This window comes from Pseudochaenichthys georgianus, chromosome 6 (assembly GCF_902827115.2).
Source record: "Pseudochaenichthys georgianus chromosome 6, fPseGeo1.2, whole genome shotgun sequence".
In the NCBI taxonomy this organism is placed as follows: Eukaryota; Metazoa; Chordata; class Actinopteri; order Perciformes; family Channichthyidae; genus Pseudochaenichthys; species Pseudochaenichthys georgianus.
In genome coordinates, this window is record NC_047508.1 from 9,873,812 (window position 1) to 9,899,885 (window position 26,074).

At 42.7% G+C, this 26,074-nt stretch overlaps 1 protein-coding gene across 1 annotated transcript; it reads right to left on the reverse strand.

Annotated features, from left to right (window-relative positions):
• Nucleotides 1-2,918: 2,918 nt before the first annotated feature.
• Nucleotides 2,919-25,371, reverse strand: det1 (DET1 partner of COP1 E3 ubiquitin ligase). The gene is made up of 9 exons (XM_034084222.1): nt 25,117-25,371; nt 20,655-21,009; nt 15,629-15,895; nt 11,904-12,116; nt 11,576-11,799; nt 8,396-8,525; nt 7,588-7,778; nt 3,883-4,074; nt 2,919-3,713 (listed from the first exon to the last, which is right to left on the reverse strand). Exons 2-9 carry the CDS (start codon nt 20,901-20,903, stop codon nt 3,524-3,526), a joined length of 1,656 nt encoding a protein of 551 aa, XP_033940113.1. The 5' UTR covers nt 20,904-21,009; nt 25,117-25,371; the 3' UTR covers nt 2,919-3,523.
• Nucleotides 25,372-26,074: the final 703 nt, after the last annotated feature.

The window sequence follows — 26,074 nt, forward strand, 5'->3', positions numbered from 1 at the left end:
GTACCAGGAGGCTTCGGGCTCATGTAGTAATATGTTTGCATTGAAGCCTCCAGCAAAAAAAATGTACTTGTTGGATTTTAAACATATTGCTGGTGATTTAAGTACCAAAGGTAAAAGTACTCATAGTGCATAATGGCACATTAAAGCAACATATATTTTTAAGTGATTGTATTACATGTGTTGATGCATTCATGTGCAAGGTTGGGAAGGTTAATACAAACAAAATAATCCATTACAATTACCTGTATGACAAAATGTAATTTGTGACATAATCTAAGGATCAAAATATTAAAGTAATGTAATTACATTCCATTTTTGTTGGATTAAATCAATATCAAATGCAATGAAAATAAATACTTTAGATAAGTAATATCTATATAAGACTTTTTCTTAATTAAGTGTATTATGTTTAAATAATGTTGCCTTAGAAAAGAAGAAAGCAAGATATTTATGATCCAAAATGTGTTCTCTGCTCAGAGATTTAATTTATAGCAACACCTGCTTTCATTAAGCATATTCAGGCAGTGTTTTGTACAACAGCAATGAAGTACATGAGCACATACTGCAGTTTAAAAAAGCAGAAATAAAATCTGAGCTGCCAGAAAATGCTCTGTTCTGATTTATTACATACAATTGAGCTCACACAGTATTTTATAAACATATAGATTCACCTAGTGGATAAAAAAAGAACAAATGAACCATAGAGAGTGAAAACCATAAAGCAGATTCAGGCAGTAAGCGTATAGATTCACACTTACAGTAGTATTAGCCTACAGAACAGTACTTCTTACAGAGAATAAATACAATTTACATTCTTCTACAACCAATACCACATACTCTTTTTAGTTTTTAGTAGCATTGTAATCCTTCTTGTAATCCCCATTTTTGTAAAAATAAATGTAACAGTGATCTGATAACGTCTTTTAACTGTCAGGGAATATACCTGTAGTTACCGATTTTTGGAACCTGATTATGTAATCCGTTAATCCTTGAGCATGTTAATGTGTTCATCCCTTCACTTTTGCACTTGGTAAAAGTGGGTTGTATTTAAATTACTTTATATTCTTCTGGGTAACTTTAACCTATAAAAGTACATTATATCAGTTTATTCATATTTTGTATTGATAATCTAAAATGTACCAAGGTACTTTCAACCACTGCTTGTAATTAATACAGGACCATGAACATACGAGCGGAGGTGCTTATCCTACGGTGGCCTTCAGGTGCCAACGCGCTACAACGGCCCAAAACACTTGCAATAGCGGAAATGCGCTGCACTTTCAAAATCGATGTAAATATAAAAATACAATTATGCCAAAACAAATGCAAAATAAGCATTTCTTTTATGCAGAGCTTTTAGTGAACATGTTTCGTCAAGTTGGTAAATGTTTTCTAAATGCTGTGCATTTGCCTGTGTTTTTGTATTTGCATTGTTTTTTAAACTGCAGCAGGTTTCTCCTAATGGAAATGTTTTGGGCCGTTGTAACGCGTTTTTTTCCGGCCACCGTACGATTCCAGAGGACAAAACACATTGTCCTTCAATATGTACGCCTGTCTGTGCTTGCAGTGTACACCCCTTCCTGTAATTAGCTGATTATCACAGTATGATGTCACACCAGCTTACACAAACACACTGTAATGACAATGACATAACATGGCCTCCTTAAGCCTTGATCCAGCAGATAGTAGTTACTGTGCTTAGCCAAAGTAAGCAGCTGCGTAATGCACTCGCAGCACATCGATCCACACTTCATCTTGTTTTTCCATTCACCGTCTCTCAATAATTGTTTGATCTCTCCATCATCTGTCCACCTGTAAACACACACACACACACACACACACACACACACACACACACACACACACACACACACACACACACACACTATAGTGTGTAACCAGAGGCTTGGAGAACACTTAATCCCTCAGCATCTGCTCTCCACGACCTCTTGCAGCTGCTTGGGTGTGTGTTTATTTTAGCTTTACGTCTCGTTATTATACATGCATGTCTGTTTATGTGTTACATTTACACTGTATGTCACGGGTGGCGGGTGTTCGTACATTTGCATATGTGTTTATATGTGCACATTTAAGCTAAGCAGATGTCCCTCGCTTTAGTCTCCGACACAGATGGTGCTGATATACAAATGGTGATGTTATGAATCTATACACTGCAGGGGAAAAGACTGCAGGGATCAGTATTCACATTAAATATGACGACACTTACACAGTGTCTGCTATGTGTTACAGATTCACGTGAACATTATTCCAGGTTAATAAGGATCCATTGAGATATGCTGCGGGGGGGTTTGTTAGCGTAAGTCGATTATTAGGTTACGTTAAAGGCAGTTTGATGGGAAAAAAACTGAATCGGCTGTTAGACAAAAAATTATTTTTTTACCCGAGTAATATACACACAAACAAATGCACAGGCCTGCCTAAGGGACCCACATGTGCAGGCGCCACAGGTTATTTAGTCATTCTAAACAGCATAGTGGCCCAATTTGAGAAAGAAAGTTTGATTGCGGAGTGTGTGTGTGTGTGTGTGTGTGTGTGTGTGTGTGTGTGTGTGTGTGTGTGTGTGTGTGTGTGTGTGTGTGTGTGTGTGTGTGTGTGTGTGTGTGTGTGTGTGTGTGTGCTGATTGTACAACTGTTTATGTCAATGAATTGTTGTGCACATTCGAGTGCGTGATTGCTGGCAGAGTGGGGGTGGGGTAATATCAGAGACAATACTAATGCCACTTCAGGTTTCCTGCCACAGAGCCTTCCCCTGTCCAGTGTTCATATATAATTGCTTAACATAATATGGAACCACTCAAATAAAAAGAGATAAAGAAATACTAGAATGACTGTATCCCGCTGCTTTTGTTCAAGCTATAAAGAAATCAACATGGCAACATTTAAACAATTTTATTGGCATAAAATATATACAAACGGCAATATGTAAAAACGTGTAAAAACAATATAATATAAAATAACCATTTTCCCCATCCATGCGAGGAAAATAAAAAGATTGTTTGTTGGACAGCTGGTCATGGACCAACTGCATGAGCAGAATGTGCAGCTTTCAGAGCCCAGTGAGGGAAAGAGAAACACCTGTGGTTCGGCTACCGACGGCTACCACCTCTGTCGCACATCAATCACTCTCTCTACATCTCCATTTACACTCATTCCAGCCTCTCCTCCCTACAGGTCCCTCTTTGTTCAGCGGAGAAAGGGGGAGAGAGTAGCGTTGCCGACGAAAAGAAAAAGGCAGAATTGCTGCCTTCTCGCGGAGGGGGAGGAGCAGGCGGAAGTGGAGTGACCACTGTGTGATGGAAGGGGGAAAGAGGCGAGGAACAGTGGTTTCCATTAGGAGGGTGCGGGAGAGGACCGCTGATTTCCCTGGAGGACGAGAGGGGGGACGAACGGAACAAACTGCTTTGTGCCTCCTGATTGGGTTTGTTGTATTGCCACCTCCTAACAGAAGTCCTCCAATTTGATTCCGAGTGTGACTTTGTGTGCGGTGCCATGCCGGAGCTGGTCATGCGCAGACATGCCTCATGTGGAAGTTGACCACGTACTCTGCGTTGGTGCGCTGCACAGAGATGGCGAAGGGTTCGAAGGGGTGGAAGGTGAAGGCGACCAGGCGTCTCACAGCGTGATTCACCGGCCGTCCCAGAAGGCCCGCCTGGATCTTAAACTTCAGCAGGCCAGAGTCCCGTGCATAAAACCTGTTGGGTGAGGGGTGCAAAGAATAGACATTACATTATGTATTTATTCCACACCTTTAGTTTCTGAGGCATCCATATGATAGAGATCAGTGTTGCTTTCTGCCGCTTTCAGAGAAGGGAGGAGCAAATGTAATACACCCACAATGCATGACCCTGATGGAGTCTATACCTGATGGGGTGATCTCCGCAGGTCTTGGGCCTCTCCATCACTGACACCCACTTGTCATCGTAGCTGAAGAGGGAGAGGTCGAGGTAAGGACTGCTGCTGTACGACTGGGCGCTGATGGGTAGCTGACCCAGCAGCCGACGCACCGCCTCCGTGTGCCCGCCGTATTTGGCGTTCACGATGGTGTCCTTGAATCTGAGGGGCAGAAAAACACAGGGACATCAGTGTCCCTTAGACAATATGCAGCAATGTGGCCGAAACTCACAACCAAAGCGCTTGTATTAACCTTTTCCACTGAAATGAGTTCTCGTTCTCTTCTGCGGCTAGTTCAACTCGGATACCACTTAAGAACCATTTTGCCTTTCCACTGACCAGAGCCCAAGAGCAGCCACGCCACGACGTCAACGACAGCATGAACATCCCTCATAGCAACAACATGTCGCCGGCATAGCGGTGTTCATGTTGCTCTTAGACTCACAGAGCCAGTTTGAATGGCAAGAACAACAAATTAACTGCCGTTGGTCGCGTAAATCTCCAATGTCTGCTGCTCTCAAATATTGGTTTTGGTCAAGCATATTATTGCTGTCGCAGTTAAACCAATTATTTGGTGCTAAGTGCTAAAAGGCTGCTGCAGTGGAAATGCGAATGTAACAGTGTTTACGGTTTATATTAAGCATGTGTCTTCATTTACTGGCTAATTTGTACTTCCAAGACACGAGCAGTAACTCTGTTCTGTCCATATTTGTCCTCTTACCCGTCTCCTTCTTGCAGAACTGCGGTTCCTTTCTATTCTTGTGGCAGTTCGATGCCTTGTGAACTGGGTTTACCCAAGCCAGTTCTAAGTGGTTCAAATCTGGTTTGCTAGATGTGCGCCCCAGCTTTTAATTTCTCCTCTGCTTCTTCCTGACAACAATTTTCACCACTCTAAAATCCAATTCTAAGCCCTTTTCCTCGCTTAAACTATCCTTTCTTTCCCCTTCCTTCCTCCACCCCCTCCCCTCTGCCTGGTCCTCCGTCTTCACCTTCCATGGAGGATTTTGTCACTGCGAGTCCAACTGCCAAATTCAATCACGGCTCCTCCAGCCATGCTGACTGTCTTAATGTCTGTCCTCTATCTCATGATTAAGTCTTAAAAGTCCTTCCGCCTCCAGGCGATCGCTGCTGATCCGCTTCCCTCCCTAACCACCTTCTTCAAATCCTCTCTGACATTTGGCTGCACACCATCAGGTACAGAGCTGTTTTCTTTCACTCAGAGAAGACCTTGCAGTTTGCCAGCACCGTTCACACTGAAACACGTTGAGTTCTGGCATTTCAATTCAATCATCTTATACATATGACGTTCGGTCACAGCTTGATTACCGTTTGGTCGTTTGGTCCAGAGCTTCAATTCCATATTATTCAAAGATTACAAGGAGGTCAAAATAAAGTGATTGCTCTTACATAAGTGTAACAGACATGCATGACAAAATGAGGTCAGATGTGTAATAGCAAGGGTTGGGATAGACAATCACCAAAGATATTATGGGATAGGTTTTAGGGTTATGGTCTCGGTATGCTTGAAAATAAATTCCCATCACGTGATGGTCCGGCGCTTCGATGTGTCTTAAAAACGGCTGTTGCTAACAAGAGACACATGGCGTCATCCCGCTGAACATTAGCCGCCTTTAGCTTAGCGACGAGACCGTGATTTAGTTATACGCACATTAGGGTGAGTTAGCTTTTGACCTCTTCCAGTTCCCTTGCCTCAGAGTCATTGTTTTCATTTGTTACACATTTTGTTTAGATGCCTGGAATAACATCTGTGGTAAACAGTCTTTTCACGTTTTGTTAGAAGATATAAAATATATAAGTAATTACAGTGGAGGAAATAATTATTTGATCCCTTGCCGATTTTGTAAGTTCACCCACTTACAACGAAATGTCTATAATTTAAATGGTAGGTTTATTTGAACAGTGAGAGTAAGAATATCAAAAAGGAAATCCAGAAATTGACATTATATAAAAGATCAAAATTGATTTGAATTTAACTGTATGAAATAAGTATTTGATCCACTTGCAACAAATAAGAATTCTGTCTCCCACAGACCGGTTCACCAGACTGGGCACCCCTGCACTACACCATCATGGATCAAACCCTGCAGCGCCCGCGAGGCCCCCTGCTCAAGAAGGAACATGAAAGGCCCGTCTGAAGTTTGACAATGAACCTCTGAACGATTCAGAGAAGGCTTGGGAGAAATGGGCAGATGAGACCAAAATAAATCTTTGGCATCAACTCGACACGCCGTGTTTGGAGGGAGAGAGACGCTGACTATAACCCCAGAACACCATCCCCACCGTCAGGCATGGAGGTGGAAACATTATGCTTTGGGGTGTTTCTCTGCCAAGGGGACAGGACCACTTCCCTGCATCGAGGAGAGGATGGACGGGGCCATGTACCGTGAACATCTTGGCCCATAGCCTCCTTCCCTCAGCCAGGACACTGAACATGGGTCATGGAGGGGTCTTCCAGCAGGACACTGAACATGGGTCATGGAGGGGTCTTCCAGCAGGACACTGAACATGGGTCATGGAGGGGTCTTCCAGCAGGACACTGAACATGGGTCATGGAGGGGTCTTCCAGCAGGACACTGAACATGGGTCATGGAGGGGTCTTCCAGCAGGACACTGAACATGGGTCATGGAGGGGTCTTCCAGCAGGACACTGAACATGGGTCATGGAGGGGTCTTCCAGCAGGACAATGAACATGGGTCATGGAGGGGTCTTCCAGCAGGACAATGAACATGGGTCATGGAGGGGTCTTCCAGCAGGACAATGACCCTGAACATATGACCAAAGCAACACAGGAGGGGCTAAAGAAGAAGCGCATTTAGGTGAGGGAGGGGCCGAGCCAGTCTCCGGACCTTAATCCCATAGAAGATCTGTGGAGGGAGCTGAAGCTTCCAGATGCCAGGCATCAGCCTCAACACCTTCAGGATTTGGAGAAGATCTTCAGAGTGGAGTGGACCACAATCCCTCCTGAAATGTTCCGCGTCTGACCTCTGTGCTGTCGAACAAGGGCTTCTCCACCAAGTACTAACACATGTTTTGCAAGGGGATCAAATACTTATTTGTATCTTTTATATAATTTATAAAACTCTCACAGTTCAAATAAACCTACCTTTAAAAATAAAGACTGTTGATTTCTTTGTAAGTGGGCAAAGTTACAAAATCTGCAATGGATCAAATACATATTTCCTCCACTGTACCTCACTCGTAAATGTCTGAAGCTTCAGTTTGTCTTTTATGCATTGGTTGCTAAAAGTGACAACATGAGAACTATTAAACATCATCACGCCGAACATTAGCAGCCTTTAGCTTAGCGGTGGTAATACATAGTCATGTGACCGTGATGTCGTTTTTTGGAGTCTTACAACTTACTTTTAGTGACAGCATTTATGCTTTTAAAATCATAAAGGGGTGTTAATATGTGGATATTATCCTGCTGGACAAAATACGTCATCCCTCACCACTCAATGATAAATGAAAGGATGATATTTTACATTTACTTCCATGGTTAATTGTTAATTACATAAGTTGTTTATGTTTGTTGCCTTTTTTGGATTTAGTATCACATGTTTGACTGTGAGTATGTGGACCCCAGGAAGGAAAGAAAATCCTCATGCTTGTGCAAATGCGGATCCTAATAAAGAAATGTGTTTCCTCAGTACCTTCTCTGGACCTGCCGGGCATAGTTGTTGGATGAGGCGGAGCAGGGGAACTGGACGGCCTGGCTGTGCAGTGTGGCGTTTCGGAACAGGTCGCAGAAATTCTCAAAGAGCTCCAGCAGCTGGTCGGAGGTGTTCTCAAAGACGGCCAGCACCTCTGTAGAAACCATATTGTACACCACGAAGAACGACGGCTGTGGGGGGGGGAGAGAATAGAGGGGAGAGAAGAGAGGAGGAAATATGGAGTGAAATGCCAAGATAGTCAGGAATGGTTTTATGATAGAGTAACAAGGCATTACAGGCTCTGGCTTTTATGTGTATAATGACCATGAGTATATATTCTTATTGGTAAGACAAAAAGGCTGGTCGGAGAGGTAGTCAGAGAGCTGAGATTTTAAATAAAGAATATATTCATTCGATCCGTCTGTTACTATATGTGGTTTGTTGCCAAGCATATATCACAGCAGTGTTGAGAATCTCAAGAGGAAGGTGTCCATGGAGACCTGAAGGAGGAATACCTGTCATGCAGCACAAACAACAGAAGACACGAGAAGCAGGGGAGAGTAACGAGGAGAACACAGGGAGGAATTCAGATGTGTGTGTGAGTGTGTGTGTGTGTGTGTGTGTGTGTGTGTGTGTGTGTGTGTGTGTGTGTGTGTGTGTGTGTGTGTGTGTGTGTGTGTGTGTGTGTGTGTGTGTGTGTGTGTGTGTGTGTGTGTGTGTGTGTGTGTGTGTGTGTGTGTGTGTGTGTGTGTGTGTGTGTGTGTGTGTGTGTGTGTGTGTGTGTGTGTGTGTGTGTGTGTGTTTGTACCTGCGAAGGGTCGGTGACTCTGAGTGTGACTACGTCTTCGCTGGTGTATTTAATGAAGAGGTGATGCTCATCCAACAGCTGCATCTTCCACATCCTCAACCTCCTCAGCTGATCAAAAAACTGAAAGAATCTGAAGAAGAAAGAGTATCTCACATTAGTATGTCATGGAGAGGTGCTTGATAGACTCAAACTGTGTAAATATGTTTGGTAGTAAAAGTCCAGGAATGTTTACCAGGTTATGACGAAGTAGCTGTTTTTTTATCCTACTTTTGAACAGCCTCACACCCCTCTTTTTCACAGCTATAGTTTCCTGAAGCTGACTGAATGTAGTATCTTTCACAGCGCCTGTATGATGCAGTAAGTGTGCTCACTGACAGACTGTGGTACCTTATCCAATGTATTCCCCCCAGAATATATATAAGAAAAGGGATCTTGTTAAGGTAAACAAAAAAACGTTAACTCCTGGATCCCTCTTTTATTTTATATACGTTTAAATAATTTGTCATTTGGATTGTCTATGTTGTAATTGTATTATTTTGTATTATCTCAAACAACGTCTATCGCCCCGGGAGAGGGTCCCCTCCTCCGCTGTTCTCCCTGAGTTGGCTTTTTTCAGTGTTAATTGTGGGGTTTCTTTCAGAGTTTGTCCTTGTATGTTGTGAGGGTCTGAGGACAGAGGTTGTCATATGCAGCAGTGCACATTGTAAAGCCAAATGTGTAATTTGTAGGGATGTAACGACAGGGTTTCCCACACATAGACTATACTTGGGCGGGCCGCCCAGGTATATTAACGGCCGCCCAAGTATATTTCGCGACCCATTTAGGTTTTTTTTTTTTTATTCGTCCGTGACCACGACGCCATCTGAGATCGATTAACTTGTGGACAATGATCCCTCGCTCCCTTGCTCTGATTTCACCTCCTTCTGGCCTGTTAAGTGGCCTGACTCACACAGGGTGACTGGCTGTCCACATGATGTGGCCTGCCGACATGGCCACTGTCATACAGATCATAAATCAAAGCCCTTGATTGGTCTCTGTGTGTCATTCAAGCTCGGGATAACCTCAGCTCAGGTGAGGTAAAGGACTCTCTGAGTGTTTAGATAGTTAACTCAGTCTAAGTTCTCAATGGGTCTCAAACGGCGTGGTCACCATTTATGTAAACACATATTTCCATTTGAGAGGGTCGTGATTGGTCTAATGGATAGTGAGGTGGGCTGAAGATCGGAAGGCTGTGAGTTCAAATCCCGCCAGGAACACCACCACTAGTGTGCCCTTGAGTAAGACACTTAGCCCTTAGTTACTCCAGGGAGAATGTCCCTGTAATCGGTCATTATAAGTCGCTTTGGATAAAAGCGTCAGCTAAATTAAATGTAATGTGATTAGTAAAATATGCATGAATAAATAAATAAAAAGTTAACTAGGTGAAAAAAGGTAAGATACACTTTTAAAACTTGAGAAAACTAGTCTTTGCTGCTGCCTCAAAGCGAAGCAAGGGGAGAGGAGGGAGACAGGAGAGGCTGATTCAGGAGCACAGACACACTCACAACTATAAATGAACCAAAAATAAATTAATAAACAACTTTCAGTGTTTTTTTCATATTGGAAATGGTATGTTATTTGTTATGGCCATGATTTTATGATTATTATTGAAATGTATACAGTTCTGTTTAATATAGGTGTTTCCATAGATCTAGTCTCTTTATTTCCCCCTCAAAATTCACCAGATTGATGCATTTAACTCCAAAATAAAATCTTACTGGGGGGGCATGCCCATGGACCCCCCTAGAGGATTTGAGGTCGACCCCCACTAAAAATCACATGGATAGGTTACCTCAACCCCCCCCCCCCCCCCCCCCCCGCTACCACCACCCCCCCATGTATATTTCAGATCTGTGGGAAACACTGGCAGTTAATGGACCAGCACCAGAGGCGTTCCCATACACACGGGCGTTGGAGCTGTTCTTCATGAAATCCCAGAAGGATGAAGTGCTCTGACAAACAGTGCCATCTTTGCGCAAAATGATTATACAGGAATGAAAAGTCAATAATTTAAAAAAAAAATCTCCGCGCTGTACTGTAAAATGCTGTACAAATCAGATGTATTATTTAATAAAGAAAAAAAATTCAAAGAAAAAAAAAATTTCACATTTTTTTTCTTTATTTTTCAGTATCGCGATAAATATCGTACCGTGGGTTTTTGGTATCGTTACATCCCTAGTAATTTGTGATATCAGGATATATAAATACAATTTTTAATTATTTTATTTATTTTGCACAGCCCTTAAATTGAACATCTTTTGATTTTAAGTCAGACTAACTAACATTTATTTTTTACTTTATAGAAAAGCAAGTAACCATCATTTTCTCAGTTGCAACCCTAAATGACACGACAAAACCATTTATTGATGAATCATAGATCGTACGGTTCGGGACTATACTAGTGGGGATGAGAGAACAAAGGAAGTAAAGGTCATTTATATTTATTTATTCACCAACGCAACAGAAAAGAAAAACAACAACCCAATGACCCTGTGTTGCGGTTTCCTTGTGTTTGAAAATTCAATTTTTTACACTTACATTTTTTGTATCCACGATTGTACTAAATTGACTAATCTTTCCAGTTATTGGGAACCGACAGAAATAAAGGATTGTGCAAAGGGAACCTTGTGTTCCATGAACTTTTGGGTCAGATGAATGAACCAATAAACAAGCTGGAGTGAAAGGTGACTTTACAATGGTGCTGCTCTGCTCTCCTCGGATAAACACTGACAGAGAGAGTCAGCTCAGGAACAAAACAGAAGGATTTCCAAATGAGAACTCAATAATTAAAATTAATGCACACAATGTTGACAATATCTGTTTTTTTTACTGCACATACTTTACATGTTATTCCATTTCAATGTAAGTACTGCTTTATTTTTTTTAATATGTATATTTTTTTTAATGTTAGTATAGTGTTCTTAAAATAGTTCTTTATAGTTATAGTTTTTTTTTTACTTTTATGTATGCACCATGTTCCCCATACGTGTCAACCTACCTGGTAATAAACCTGATTCTGCCTATCATACACAAAATAATGTGTAGTACTCAAAACGTTATGCTAAGGCTGTGAGGTTTAACCTGTTCAAGCGGCAAAAAATAGATTGAATAAAGTAACGACTTTGAAAAGTGAGAGTTTACCTCCTCTTGGCAGTGGCGCTGCCGTCCTGCTCCGCCCTCCTCCACAGGTAGACCAGCAGCCTGTGCTTGAGGGAGTTGATGGTTTTGTCGGTGTAAAGGCGGGGGAAGCCCGGCTGACTCTCAGCCTGAGCCTCAGTGTAGACTGCTGAAAGAGTCAGGAGGTCGTCCTCGTAACAGAACCGCCCGATAGTCCTGACATCCAGGAATGTTCCCTCTGGAGTCACCTGGAAGGAAATGAGGGAAGAGAAAGAATGAAAACCCTCCTATGACGCTCTAGCTTTAAATTGATTTGGAGCAGATTGACATTTGAATGTATTAATCTGCTCACCTGGAACACGTGTATGGTCTGCTGCTGGACCGACAGCACTGCCAGGATGTTCCTGTACAGGTAGAGGCCCTGGTTGTGGGACAGGATGATCTTATCACACTTAAAGGAGCGGGTGTCACACAGCCGGCCAGTGTGGAGGTCAATGATGTGGAGGGAGTAGTCTTCCAGAGGGGAGCGGGGGTTGGGAGTCACAGATTCGTTGTTCCGGTACACCTGGAGGGAGATGAAACATAGATGAGAGTAAATATTTAAGGACATTTTACGTTTGATTTTATTTCCTTTTTGTATTTTATTAAGAGGGGAAAGAACAAAATCATTATCAGAAATAATTTGGGCTGTCAAGTTAACGCGTTAATAACGCAAAAATTAAACGGCACTAATTATTTTAACGCGATTAACGCATGTGTATATTTTGTCCTCGGCCACCCGTAGGTTCAGAGAGCATCGAGTTTAAAATACCATCTACAAGCTGATGCTGACAGCCCCGCTCCTGCCGCCCGCTTGTGGCAGACCACACTTCCACGCTCACCGGCAGGCCCTGACTGGCCATCGGGAGGACTGTTTGTAAAAGTATATACAATTTAAATAGTATTTTCATTTCAATAATGTAGCTACTTTCTATACCCTGCTTCATAAACAATACTGACATCCCTGTGCTCCTCCGAGTCTGGGGGTCCGGGGATGTGAGGACATGCAGCGCGAGGACACAGACAGGGAGGCTGCTTTACTTCATAAAGGAAATGGCGGTCAATATTAACAACACATGAGCTAAAATGCTTAATAACCTTCATTATGTGTTAGAGAAAGAACATAAGAAAGTTTGACAAAGATGAGGCTGTTAAACGGGCAGCGGATCTGCTGTGTGTAGAAAGAAAGAGAGAGAGAGAGAGAGAGAGAGAGAGAGAGAGAGAGAGAGAGAGAGAGAGAGAGAGAGAGAGAGAGAGAGAGACGCTGAGCTGCACCGCACCGTGCAGCGATCGGCTGATACAGAGCATAGAGAGAGCTGCAGTCCGCGGGGCTCGGCCTTGCCTCCTGTCCTCACAACTCTTATTAATCCCGGTACCGGACAATTGTTATTTGTTCCTACTAGTTTTGCTTCCCAACCCTGCCACTGTGCTACACTTCCCAATCCCGCCCCGTCTAACTGTACAGAAAGAGGCGAGATGCATTTCCTTAGGAATCGACAAGCAGAACCGAAACTAACATTTCTAAACGAACAATGGCGGACACGTACAATTTGCGAATGAGTTCTGCCTTTTGTAAACTGAATGTATCAATAATTTGTCAATAAATCAGGGCGAAAAACGTCACTTGTCCGCCGGACAAGTCAATTGAAAGATCTCCTTGTCCGATATTGTAAATAACACGTCCCGGACGGTGGGACGTGTACTTTTTCACACACACACACACACACACACACACACACACACACACACACACACACACACACACACACACACACACACACACACACACACACACACACACACACACACACACACACACACACACACACACACACACACACACACACACACACAGTATTGTATTATTGTATGAGAGAGGTTCCAGGTTGAATTGAGGCGAATATTTGTAATGTTCAGAGGTTGTTGTGTTTAATATTCATGAGAATGTTTGTCATTGTTCAAATGATAATAAACAAACATATAAAGCATATTTGTCCACTCATATGTTGATAAGAGTATTCAAAACTTGAAAAACATCCCTCTAAGCCAGTGTTTCTCAAACTTTTTCATACCAAGGACCACTTAACCAATAAAAAAACACTTGCGGACCACCTAACTCCACAAATGTCCAAAAACACATCGTTTTTTACAAATTGCCTGAAAATGGTACAAACAAGTGTCAACATGTGTGATGAAGGTGTTTATCTGGGCTATATTATGCAATCGAAAGTGAAACTTAAGCTCGCTCCATTGCGGAGATATTCCCGCGAGAGGGCGAAAAACTTTAATTAATTTATTTCAAATCCGCGGACCACACTTTGAGAAGCACTGCTCTAAGGTACATTTAGAACAGATAAAAAATGTGCGATTAATTTGCGATTAATCGCGATTAACTATGGACAATCATGCGATTAATCGTGATTAAATATTTTTAATCGACTGACAGCCCTAGAAATAATGTATTCTTCCTGGGGGAAATTGGGTTTTGTGACAGCTGTCCCATTTTAGAAAAAATGTAATAAAAGATAAATGAAAGAAAAATATGTATATAAACTAGGGCTGTCAAGTTAACGTGTTAATAATTAACGCCACTAATTATTTTAACGCGATTAACGCATGTGTATTTTTTTTCCTCGGCCGCCCCGTAGTTTCAGAGCGCATCGAGTTTAAAGTACCATCTACAAGCTGATGCTGCTGACAGCCTAGCTCCTGCTGCCTGCTTGTGGCAGACCACACTTCCACGCTCACCGGCAGGCACCGACTGGCCATCGGGAGGACCGGGAGGGTGTGTGTGTGTGTGTGTGTGTGTGTGTGTGTGTGTGTGTGTGTGTGTGTGTGTGTGTGTGTGTGTGTGTGTGTGTGTGTGTGTGTGTGTGTGTGTGTGTGTGTGTGTGTGTGTGTGTGTGTGTGTGTGTGTGTGTGTGTGTGTGTGTGTGTGTGTGTGTGTGTGTGTGTGTGTGTGTGTGTGTGTGTGTGTGTGTGTGTGTGTGTGTGGCCCGAGCGAGCGTGAGAGAGACCTTACGTGCAATGTTGTTGCTAGCATCTGGTGCTAGCTAGCGGCGCTAACGGATATAAGGAGCTGTTTAAATGAAAACAGAGGAGCGCTCTATCCACACAACTGCGCCGAGCACTTGACTTGATGCAGGAAGCCAGACAGCGGGACATTGTAGGAGAAGTCAGCACACTCATGATTGCAGCAACATGATTGCAGCGTCCAGGCAGCTCTCGTTCGAGCATATGCCTTGAGTTGCACATAGCTCCAACGACCCCCCCACACACACACACACACACACACACACACACACACACACACACACACACACACACACACACACACACACACACACACACACACACACACACACACACACACACACACACACACACACACACACACACACACACACACACACACTTTGTATTGTATGAGAGAGGTTCCAGGTTGAATTGAGGCGAATATTTGTAATGTTCAGAGGTTGTTGTTTAATATTCATGAGAATATTTGTCATTGTTCAAATGATAATAAACATTAGCATAAAGCATATTTGTCCGCTCATATGTTGATAAGAGTATTAAAAACTTGAAAAATATTCCTTGAAGGTACATTTAGAACAGATCAAAAATGTGCGATTAATCGCGATTAACTATGGACAATCATGCGATTAATCACGATTAAATATTTTAATCGACTGACAGCCCTAATATAAACATAAGAAGGAAGTATGTACAACGAAAACATAAAATACAATGTCATATAAACATAAGAATTTAAAGAAACATTTCAAATAAAGATAACATTTTACAAAAAAAGAATACAATATTATATAAACATAATGGCAGGATATTGATATTGGATTGTAATTTTCATGTGTAGTGCTTTTGGGGACTTGTCTCTAGCTAATTCATTAAAAGCACACATATTATAATCTTGCCAATGGCGAAATGGAAATCAGACTTTCAAACCATGCTAAAATATGGTTGTTTTAATTATTTTTGAGTTTCCCAGTACATATATAGTTAGTGTGATGGTGTTTTTACCTCAAAGAAGTAGGGCGGCGGCTCCTCCGGAACGTACACGGCCGACCCGACGATGACGTAGCGGCAGTCGTCAGTGAAGAGGCTGCACTCCCGGTTCAGGTGTTCTCCGTTGGAGGCCACATTAGTGACGTGGAGCAAGGAGAAGAAGCGCTCGAACAGACGGCCCCGGATGTTGAGGGAACGCTGGTCATTGGCCGTCAGGAGGGTCTCTCCCTCCTGGCCCCTCAGCAGGTCCTGAGCTGCCTGGCAGCCTTGATATTCATAAATCTATGGGAGGAACATGCAGAGAGAACATTATATTTCAGGTAAATGGGGTAGTCAGAAGTCTGTTCCAGTCTGGGTGGTTTGCTTTTGAGGGTTGGGAGTTAAACTCATTCACCCGCGAGGTGCATGCACACACAGCATAACACCGCCCCCCCCCAGTTCACGAGCGTGCTCTCTCTCTCTGTTCAGACCCGACGGGTAATAAGGGATTATGACGGACATTTTACGATTCTGTCTGTCAAAATGACGGACAGCGAAAAAGTCTAACGCCACCTCAGTGCGACCGAGAGATATGTTTTGGCCATGGGTGACAGCAGTGAGTCAAACTGTGCATTGTCTCTCCACCACTTCAAAAACAATGCAGTTTTTGCCAAGAAGGTGAAGCTTATTGACAGGGCGAGATATAAATATACTGTTGGTACTTGTTAGGGCTGCACGATATTGAAAAAAACTGACATTGCGATTTTTTCCCCCCCTGCGATATATATTGCGTTTTTTTTAACTATATTTAACCGGATGAAGGATTTGAAAATTCTTTTTTACTTATAGTGAAAACTACCCTTGAATGATGGGTTAGTAGACTAACAGCTTTAGGAATCCAAAGTACAACATATAATAAGTACCCTGTATCAAGATTGATGCAAAACAAGTGACATTTGACCTTTTTAGAGAGATTTAGCAAAACAAAACCACTTCTGGGGTCATTTGGGTGGATTTTCCATATCTCTGTCCCCCCTTGGTCGATTTTGACGAATGAAATCTCTTTATAACTGCTAGAGCCAATGGAATCGAGGGGAAGTTCTACACACACCAACACATGAACAAATAAGGAGTGAGAGTGACGCGTAGCTAAAACCGGAAGCTGCAGCCACTCTGGTGGCTACCATTAGCAGCTAACTTTTGTGCTCCGATTTTTACATAAAAATGGAATTATGGATTATAAACAATTGCTTCAAAGCCAGAGATACATTATTAACCTATGGATCAACCGATTCAGCCGCGCTTTTTCTCGTTTTAATGCCATTAAACACGTCTTTTGATCAGATTGACAGCTACGGTGAGACGATCTCCCGTAAAAGCTCGGTAAAGGTACGTGTTGTGATGTCTGTGTTTGCTTCCCCTGTCGCGAGATCGGCTCACTTAGTGATTACATTACATTACATTGCATTTAGTTGACGCTTTTATCCAAAGAAGAAAACAGAATCATATAAGTACATCAGGTTTCATAGAGCCAAACATTTCAAGTGCTACTCAACTGGCTATAGATAAGCCAGTCCTTTATTAGTATATAAGTGCTCTGTTAGCAGTTCTTTGTTAGTAATTCTATCGCTCGAGGTGGAGTCGAAAGAGATGAGTTTTCAGTCTGCGCCGGAAGATGTGCAAGCTTTCTGCTGTCCTGATGTCAATGGGGAGCTCATTCCACCATTTTGGAGCCAGGATAGCAAACCCACGTGTTTTTGCTGATGGGAACTTGGGTCCCCCTCGCAGCGAGGGTGCAGCGAGTCGTTTGGCTGATGCAGAGCGTAGTGCACGCGCTGGGGTGTACAGTTTAACCATGTCCTGGATGTAGGAAGGGCCAGATCCATTCGCAGCATGGTATGCAAGTACCATTGTCTTGAAGTGAATTCTAGCAGTTACCGGAAGCCAGTGAAGGGAGCGGAGGAGCGGAGTGGTGTGGGAAAATTTAGGAAGGTTGAAGACCAGACGAGCCGCTGCATTCTGGATGAGCTGCAGAGGTCGGATCGCACATGCAGGTAGACCAGCCAGGAGGGAGTTGCAGTAGTCTAGGCGTGAGATGACGAGAGCCTGGACCAGAAGCTGCGTCGCTTTCTGGGTCAGCTGGGGACGTATCCTCCTGATGTTGTAACGCGTGTATCTGCAGCAGCGGGTTGTAGCAGCGATGTTTGCAGTGAAGGACAGGTTGTTATCTAGGGTCACACCCAGATTCCTTGCAGTCTGAGTCGGGGAAACAACAGAGGTGCCGATGTTGATAGTCAGGTCAAGAGTGGGACAATCTTTTCCCGGAAGGAAAAGCAGTTCAGTCTTGTCAAGGTTGAGCTTGAAGTGATGAGCGGACATCCACTGAGAGATGTCAGCTAGACAAGCAGAGATGCGTGCGACAACCTGGGTCTCTGAGCGGGGAAAGGACAGAATTAATTGGGTGTCGTCAGCGTAGCAGTGGTATGAAAAACCATGTGGGCTAATGACAGATCCGAGCGAGTTTGTGTACAGGGAGAAGAGGAGGGGACCAAGAACAGAGCCCTGAGGGACCCCTGTAGTTAATTGACAAGGGTCGGACTCGGACCCTCTCCAAGTTACCCTGTAGGTACGGTCTTTGAGGTATGAGGTGAGGAGGGAAAGTGCAGAGCCTGAAACTCCAAGTTCTTGGAGAGTGCGAAGGAGGATCTGATGGTTCACCGTGTCGAATGCAGCAGACAGGTCCAAAAGGATGATGACAGAGGAGAGGGATGCTGCTTTGGCAGTGTGCAGTTCCTCAGTGACAGCAATGAGAGCAGTTTCTGTGGAGTGACCTGCCTTGAAACCAGACTGGTGCGGATCCAGAAGGTTGTTCTGATGGAGATAGCAGGAGAGTTGTCTAAAGTAAGCGCGTTCAAGTGTTTTAGACAGGAACGGGAGTAGAGAGACAGGCCTGTAGTTTATAACATCAGACGGGTTGAGAGTGGGTTTCTTTAGGAGAGGGGTTTACTCTTGCCTCCTTGAGACAGTTTGGAAAGTGACCAGAAGTTAGAGAAGTGTTGATGAAATGGGTGAGAAACGGTAGAATATCAGGAGCGATAGTCTGAAGGAGGTTTGAAGGGATAGGGTCCAGAGGACAGGTGGTAGGGCGGGCAGAGGTAATGAGGGTAAGAACCTCACTTGGCGAGAGAGGGGAAAAGGAGGTTAGTGTGCGGGTGGAAGGAGGGTCTGGTGACCCAGCGGTGAGTCCGAAAAAGAAGAGCGAATATCATCAACCTTTTTTTCAAAGTGGTTAACAAAGTCGCTTGACAGAAGTGAGGAGGGGGGAGGGGCTTTGGGAGAGTCCAAGAGGGTGGAAAATAGTTTTTTGGGATTGGAATAGGAAGATTGGATCTTATCTTGAAAGAAAGTGCTTTTTGCCTGACGCTCCAGGAAAGAGCTACCTAAAATGGACGTCTGATTGCTGAGTTCTCACAGCTGTGGGGCCACGCCCCTCTAATTAGTTAACTCTCTACAGCTGATGGGCGACAGCAGAGAGGCCCTGTCTATATTGTAATGCAGGCTTGAGTGCCTATTGAGACCTGTGTAACAGGTTCACGTGAGCAGATCTGAGATTTAAAATCTCTCAAAAGCGCCGTTTTAGCTACAATAACTACAGAACAATTATACAGAGTAGAATAAATGAAACAGAGAAGTCTAATTAAACAAGAATATAACTTACAGTGGTTGCTGCGTCAATAGGTATTGTCGTCACCCGGTCTAGATGCACACTGAGTTCTTCAGTTTTTAAATGCAGTATTTGAATGCTTTTTAGCTGGAAGATGACTAATTCACACTGTTGTACTTCACGCAATCAACAGAGTGGCCCTGCCTATATTGTAATGCAGGCTTGAGTGCCTACTGAGACCTGTGTAACAGGTTCACGTGAGCAGATCTGAGATTTAAAATCTCTCAAAAGTGCCGTTTTAGCTACAATAACTACAGCACAATTATACAGAGTAGAATAAATGAAACAGAGAAGTCTAATTACAGTGGTTGCTGCGTCAATAGGTATTGTCGTCACCCGGTGTAGATGATACTATAATTAAATAATCTGTGGAGTCTCAGCTTTAATCGGATATATTTTATGTGCAGTTTCGATAAGTAATAAGGGTATCTTTATTTTGAATTCTGTGCTAAAGTTGGTTAGCATTTTTTCGCTTAGTGCCAATTCAGAGGCTTGGTATTACCCTTGTGTTTTGTTTTGGTAAAAATGGTTCATATCTTCAGTTAGCTGAGATTCTTCCCGTTAATCTGGTGCTACACATTAATAGTTTCATAAATGTTAAGAAGCCCTGAAACACAGTCTCTAAAAAAAACTGTGGGGGGGGTCCACTGGGGGGAAAAAAATGTTTTTAATAAAACCGCACGTCCCTGCGGTGTGAATATCGCGCATGCGCATATCGCGGTTATCGCCATGACACGATATATCGTTCAGCGCTAGTACTTGTCAATGTCTCTAGGTGTGTAAATGTAGCCCTGTAAATACAATGTCCTTTTGTGTTCTGTTGTTTTATGTTCATGTTGTAACCTACTTGCTGCCATGTTGGACAGGTCTCTCTTGAAAAAGAGATCGATGATCTCAATGGGACCACCTGGTTAAATAAAGGTTTAAAACAAAAAAAAGTGTTTAAAAAAAATATATATTTTTTTAAATCGCGGTAGATTTTGTCAGTCTCACGACGGTATTGGGACGTTTATTTACCGCGATACCTTGATATTCGGTATATCGTTACATCCCTATTAAATATGGATAATGGTTGTTTGGTGTGTGAGAAATATGAATATAAATAATAATATTTTGTTTTAAAAGGATTCAAAATATAAAATATACATAATATGGTAAATAAAAAAAGACAATTATGAATACAACTAAATTAAATAAGGATCATTTATAAGTGTATGGTTGTTTGGTGTGTGCGAAATGGGTGAGGAGACGAGGGAGACACACAAAGTATTGGGGGAAGGTCCAGATCAGCTCCAATGTATAGAAGAGAAATATGGATGGAAAATGTTTGCGTTTTACCTCCAGAGAAGTCTGGTCTGAGGAGAAGGCGATGAAGCAGCGTCCATCTGGTGAGAACTTCCTCAGGAAGCAGGGGGGCTTCTCCACGTTGACCACAGTAAAGTTGGGGAAAAGGTTCTGGTGGAAGCAGCGGACTCTGTACCAGTGAGCTCCGGGGCGACCCGAGCAGATCCTCCGCCTCTCGAGACGATGAACCACGTTCTGATTCTGGATCCGCCTGGGCTTCAGAGTTTGGATGTCCTCATCCATCGCTGTGATTAGAGGGTGATCTAAAATCCTTCACAGAAGGTAGATAGACAGGAAGCCGGTACGTAGAAACGACTACATCACAAGGGCACTCCTGTTATGGTGTTTTCTGTAGAGAGGAAAAAATACTTAGTTGTTTTTTTCATCAGTTCAGAAATAAAAAAATGTACTTGCTGAAAACACAGTAATACATTACAGTTTTTATAATAGATATACTGTGTTGCGTAACAAAAACATATAACAACATATCTTATTAACCATTAAAGTTACAGTTTTTATTGTATTTTTTCTTTTCTTACATATACATAGAGAACTTACCCCTGCATTTTGCATGAAATGTCATAAACCTAAAGCTGTTAATTTGTCGTTGAATCTGCGAAAAACTAAATATTTTCTATTTAGGCAAGTTTGAAAATGTCCCATTTTTATAAATGACCCAAAAAAATCCTTTGCTTTCCTTGACAGCGGGTCAGATAATGTAAGCATCTTCTTGAGACTTATGATACAACCAGATTTGCTTTTATGCAAACCAAAGAAAACGCCAATAGATTTCTATAGAATTCTTGTTTTCAAGTGTAAATCTACGGAGCCCCTAAAAGGGACATGAAAAAAAGAAAGTCGGGATAACAGGTTAGTATCTTGTGCGCACGAGAACGTTTCTTGTGAGCACGAGAAACTAACCCGTTATCCCGACTTTCTTTTTTTTCTTTTTTGAGAAAGTTACCGGTGCGCGAAGGAGGAAGTGGAGCACACAGGAGACAACCATTTCATTGCAGACTGTTATGTTTATGTGGGGAAATGACAATGCATACATTATTTGAGATATATTTCAAACTCGGACTTCATTTTAAGGACATGTCGCCAGGGGTGTCGAGCTATTTGTTTAAGCACCGGATTGGCAAACAGGAGAGTTTGTAAACCAGTCTGCTTTGATCTATGAATTAATGTCTGTGACTCTCAGAGTAGGCTACCTGCTGCCCGCAGCTGTTTTAAAGGGAAACAAACACTCAGAACACATACACACAGAGCCAGTGGCGGACTGACCGGGCCCGGTACCGAAGTGGGCCACTCCGATCGGGCCATTAGGTCCACCGTTTCCCCGCAGCGAGGCTCCCCCCGTTGACAGTTTACGTGGGCTGGGCTGGGTGAGATTCCCCGGCTGATTTTTAGTCCCAGTCCGCCCATCATTGGTGACCGGACATCTCCTTCATAAAACTAATAAAAGTGGGAGTAATCGGGTGTGTGTGTGTGTGTGTGTGTGTGTGTGTGTGTGTGTGTGTGTGTGTGTGTGTGTGTGTGTGTGTGTGTGTGTGTGTGTGTGTGTGTGTGTGTGTGTGTGTGTGTGTGTGTGTGTGTGTGTGTGTGGTGTGTGTGTGTGTGTGTGTGTGTGTGTGTGTGTGTGTGTGTGTGTGTGTGTGTGTGTGTGTGTGTGTGTGTGTGTGTGTGTGTGTGTGTGTGTGTGTGTGTGTGGTTAAAACGTAACAGCCGGTCACTCTTTATAGCCATTAGAAAGGAGGTAAAAACAGTGTAGGCAGTGCGTAAAAGGTTAAAAGTAAAAAGTGGGTACTTCTCAATGTCGAGGAAGGTTCCTCCAGAGCCACTATTTCAAGCATACTACGTCATCGAGTGCCGCCGAAGGACTGTTCCAATGTCCAGCATACTTGGAATTCTACCGAGGCCGGCGTACTTCGTAGCGAGAAATTTCGAGGCTGCACATGTGTAGACTCCGGTCTTAAAATCCCCACAATGCTTTGCGCACGGACCAATTTCCAAATCTTTGGCGGAAATCGCTCTCCATTTAAGGCGGGGCCTCGCATATGACGCACACCAGCAAACCTGTTACACAGCGTCCACACGGCGGTGTGTGTTGAAGCTTGCCGGTGGGCGTGTCGGAAACTCGACCAACAACCAATCACATGAATCTCCCGCCCCGGACACACAAGCACGCGGTTTGATTGGCTAGAGCTTGAACTGGCATATGATTTGATTGGCTGATGCTTCCGTTGAAGCTTCAAAAGTTGAACATTGCTCAACTTTTGAAGCGAGCAACGGGAGAAAAGCGAAGCGACCACAATGCAGTTCGGCAAAGCCGGACGTCACCCCATTCAAAATGAATGGGCAGAAGCGTTGAAGTTTCAGCGCACGCCGCCGTGTGGACGGGCCGTTAGCCTGTTCCACAATTGTTCGTTTTCCGAGGCTAGGAAGGATTCTTGCCTCGCTTCTGAAGCAAGTGACTCGGAGGTACATGTGCTACCAAGCAAGCGTCCTCGACATTGAGAAACACCCACTAACCCGTTATCCTGACTTTTTTTTTTCATGTCCCTTTAGGGCAGGGGTGCCAGTCGATCGCGAGATGTGTCTAAAAATAGAAATGAATGTCCTATAACATAAACTTCCTGTACCAGAATAATGTACTTGAACGCATCAAAGCGTTGTTATTGGCCGGCGTGACCCCATGTGTCGGGGCGTGGCTGGTGGGCAGTGGGCACTATTTCGCTGACGTTGTCCGCGTCAACAGGAGTAAAAGCAAAAAAGCCCAAAATATATAATTTTCACTCCGAGTGGGAGGATGATTATTTTTGTATCTATTCCAATTCGAAGTCCATCTGTCTCATCTGCAATGCGAGCGTGGCTTTATCGAAGAAAGGTAATTTAGGAGCGGCATTTCAAAACAGTGCACATACGCTATGAGACGGAATTCCCTCCTAATTCTGCCCGACGCTCCCAAAAGGGGAGGGGCCTGAAAGGACGGCTAAATGCACAGCAGTCCATTTTCACCAGGCCCAACAACAAGAGCAAGGCTGCTACCAGAGCATCTTATCGTGTCAGTCACGTTCTTGAGAAACACATGAAGTCTTTCAAAGACGGCGAAGTTGTGAAAGAAGCATTCCTGGAGGCTGGCGACGCGCTTTTTGGGACAGTAAAAATAACAGAAGCATTTCAACAGGTTTTTGATATAATAACAACTTAGTTAGATACCGTTATTAATCAGCTGTAAGTTTTAGTTTGTTTGAACTTATTCATTATAATTATTGTACAAAATGGTATAAGAATGCAAACTTAAATTGATTATAGTCTATCATCAATTCAGGTCAAGAAACTAGTGTTGCTTGCATCCTATTTTAAAAGGCATTTATTTTTAAACTCTACTAAAATGCAACAAAAAAAGGGTTTGATTCTATTAATTTTGTCTTTTTTATTGCACTTTGGCAGCAGATTCCTGTGTAGCTTCAGATCTGAGTTGCCTTATTAGTAAGCCTAATTTTAATGGCAAAGAAAGGGTTCAGATTCTTTTCTTTTTTTCCTGTGTCATATGTGGCAGCACTGTTCAATGTTTCTTGAAAACATTACCCACTGTAGTATGTGACGTGTGAATAAACTCCAACTCTGTATCAACAACACTGTTGTGTAACTTCAGTTAAATACTTGTATGTGTGCAAATTAGAAAGAGGTAAGATAAAGGATCTGCAGTATTTTATGAAGTATTAATCGTACAAAGGTCAGTTTTATACACGTAGAAGTGTGTATTTACCTGGCAGTAGGCTGTCAGTAATGGCTACGCCTCTGTATTTGGACTGGTAGATCTCGGCAGACTGGCAACTTTAAAAGTAGCTCTCGGTTCAAAAAAGGTTGGGCACCCCTGCTTTAGGGGCTCCGTATAAATCAGAAAATCTCCCTGTCAGCCTTTTTTTCAGTGTCCTCTAAAACATATTTTGCATAGATCAGTGTCAGACTGAATACTTGATGACTTTACAGATGTGAGTTTCAGCACTGCCATTTTTGTAATTGGAAAACAGTTGTTCATGTTTTTTTTATTGTCAGATTGGCAATGAATAACATGTGCATTTCCCCTTCTTAACAGGTGGAGAAGGAAGAAGAGGATTGACTCAACTGAAGCACTAGACTGGGTTCTTAAACCTCCTGACTCAGGGCTTGGGTGAAGCTTCAAAATGATCAATTTCCTTAGCTTCTAGCTAACTGATTTTGATGCACATAACCCGAGTAGTGTAGCTAAGTGAGGATATAAATGAGCACAGAAACACAGAATAGTCTTTAGCAGAAATAGGAGCCAGGATCTTCTCTTTTAGGAGTCAGCTGTGATTCATTGCAGGGCTAACACCCTGAGAGGTGTGTCATTAGCTCAGCCAATTCGACAGTGAAGAGCAGATACCGCTAAGTATATCACTAAACTGTGAGAGGGTACAAAGTTACTCACATGTAGTATTTAAAAGCCAAATGTGAAGCGTTCTGGTCCTCCAAGTTCAGCCTGCTCTCTTAGCAAAGCAGCTCAAGTTTGTCTTACGAGCCCGACAAGTTACAGTTAGCCAGCTCACGTCACTGGGAAATGTCCAAATACATTTTTAGTTATAGTGAAAAAGTGAGTGTCCCCTGTAATCACGTTTCTGTTAATATCCAACGGCATGAACCATTTATTCGTCTAAAAAGCCGCTATGTTTGTTGTGAGTGAGCCGTAAAGGAAACGCAGAAGAAGCAGAACAGGAGGATAGCATGGCTGTTTTTAAACAGCGCCACCATATCCCCCAGATGTGAGCTGTGGTACTGCAACCTCATGGATGGATGGATGGATAGATAGATAGATGGATAGATGGATGGATGGATGGATAGATAGATAGATATATAGATAGATAGATAGAGGGATGGATACTTTATTGATCTCAAATTGGGATACATCAACATATAAAATGTTTTGAATAAAGTATAGACATAATAAAACAATTAAATAAACAACACATTTTAAAATATAAACATAATTGCAGTAGAAAGACATCACAAATAATACACTTACATATACAATATATAAAATAAAAATATAAAATACCTGATCGTATATCAGGTGTATACAAAAGTATAAACTCATCATTAGATCCACAAAACTTAGAATTTACTTTCAAAAATCTTGTGTAAAGAACATTTACAAAGAATCTGACTATTATTAACCAAAAAGTAATCTTTGCAATGATCCTTTTGGAAATGCGAGTCATGGACATCAAGCCATAAAGCTTCAGAATAAATATATTAGACAAAAAAGTGATCAGTTTTTCAGCAAAAACGTTTTAAATAATAGTTTAAGCCCAGTTTAACACAATACGTGTGTTAGGTAAACTTAAGAGATACAAACATATTGTATTGGTGTGTTGGTTTTAGAAAACAGA

Coding starts and splice junctions, on each gene's coding strand:
- det1 (XM_034084222.1), bottom strand. CDS start 20,903: ATGGATGAGGACATCCAAACTCTGAAGCCCAGGCGGATCCAGAATCAG. Junction 8,526..11,575: donor AGCGCCACTGCCAAGAGGAG/GTAAACTCTCAC, acceptor TTTCTTCTTCAG/ATTCTTTCAGTTTTTTGATC. Junction 3,714..3,882: donor TGCGGAGATCACCCCATCAG/GTATAGACTCCA, acceptor CTCACCCAACAG/GTTTTATGCACGGGACTCTG.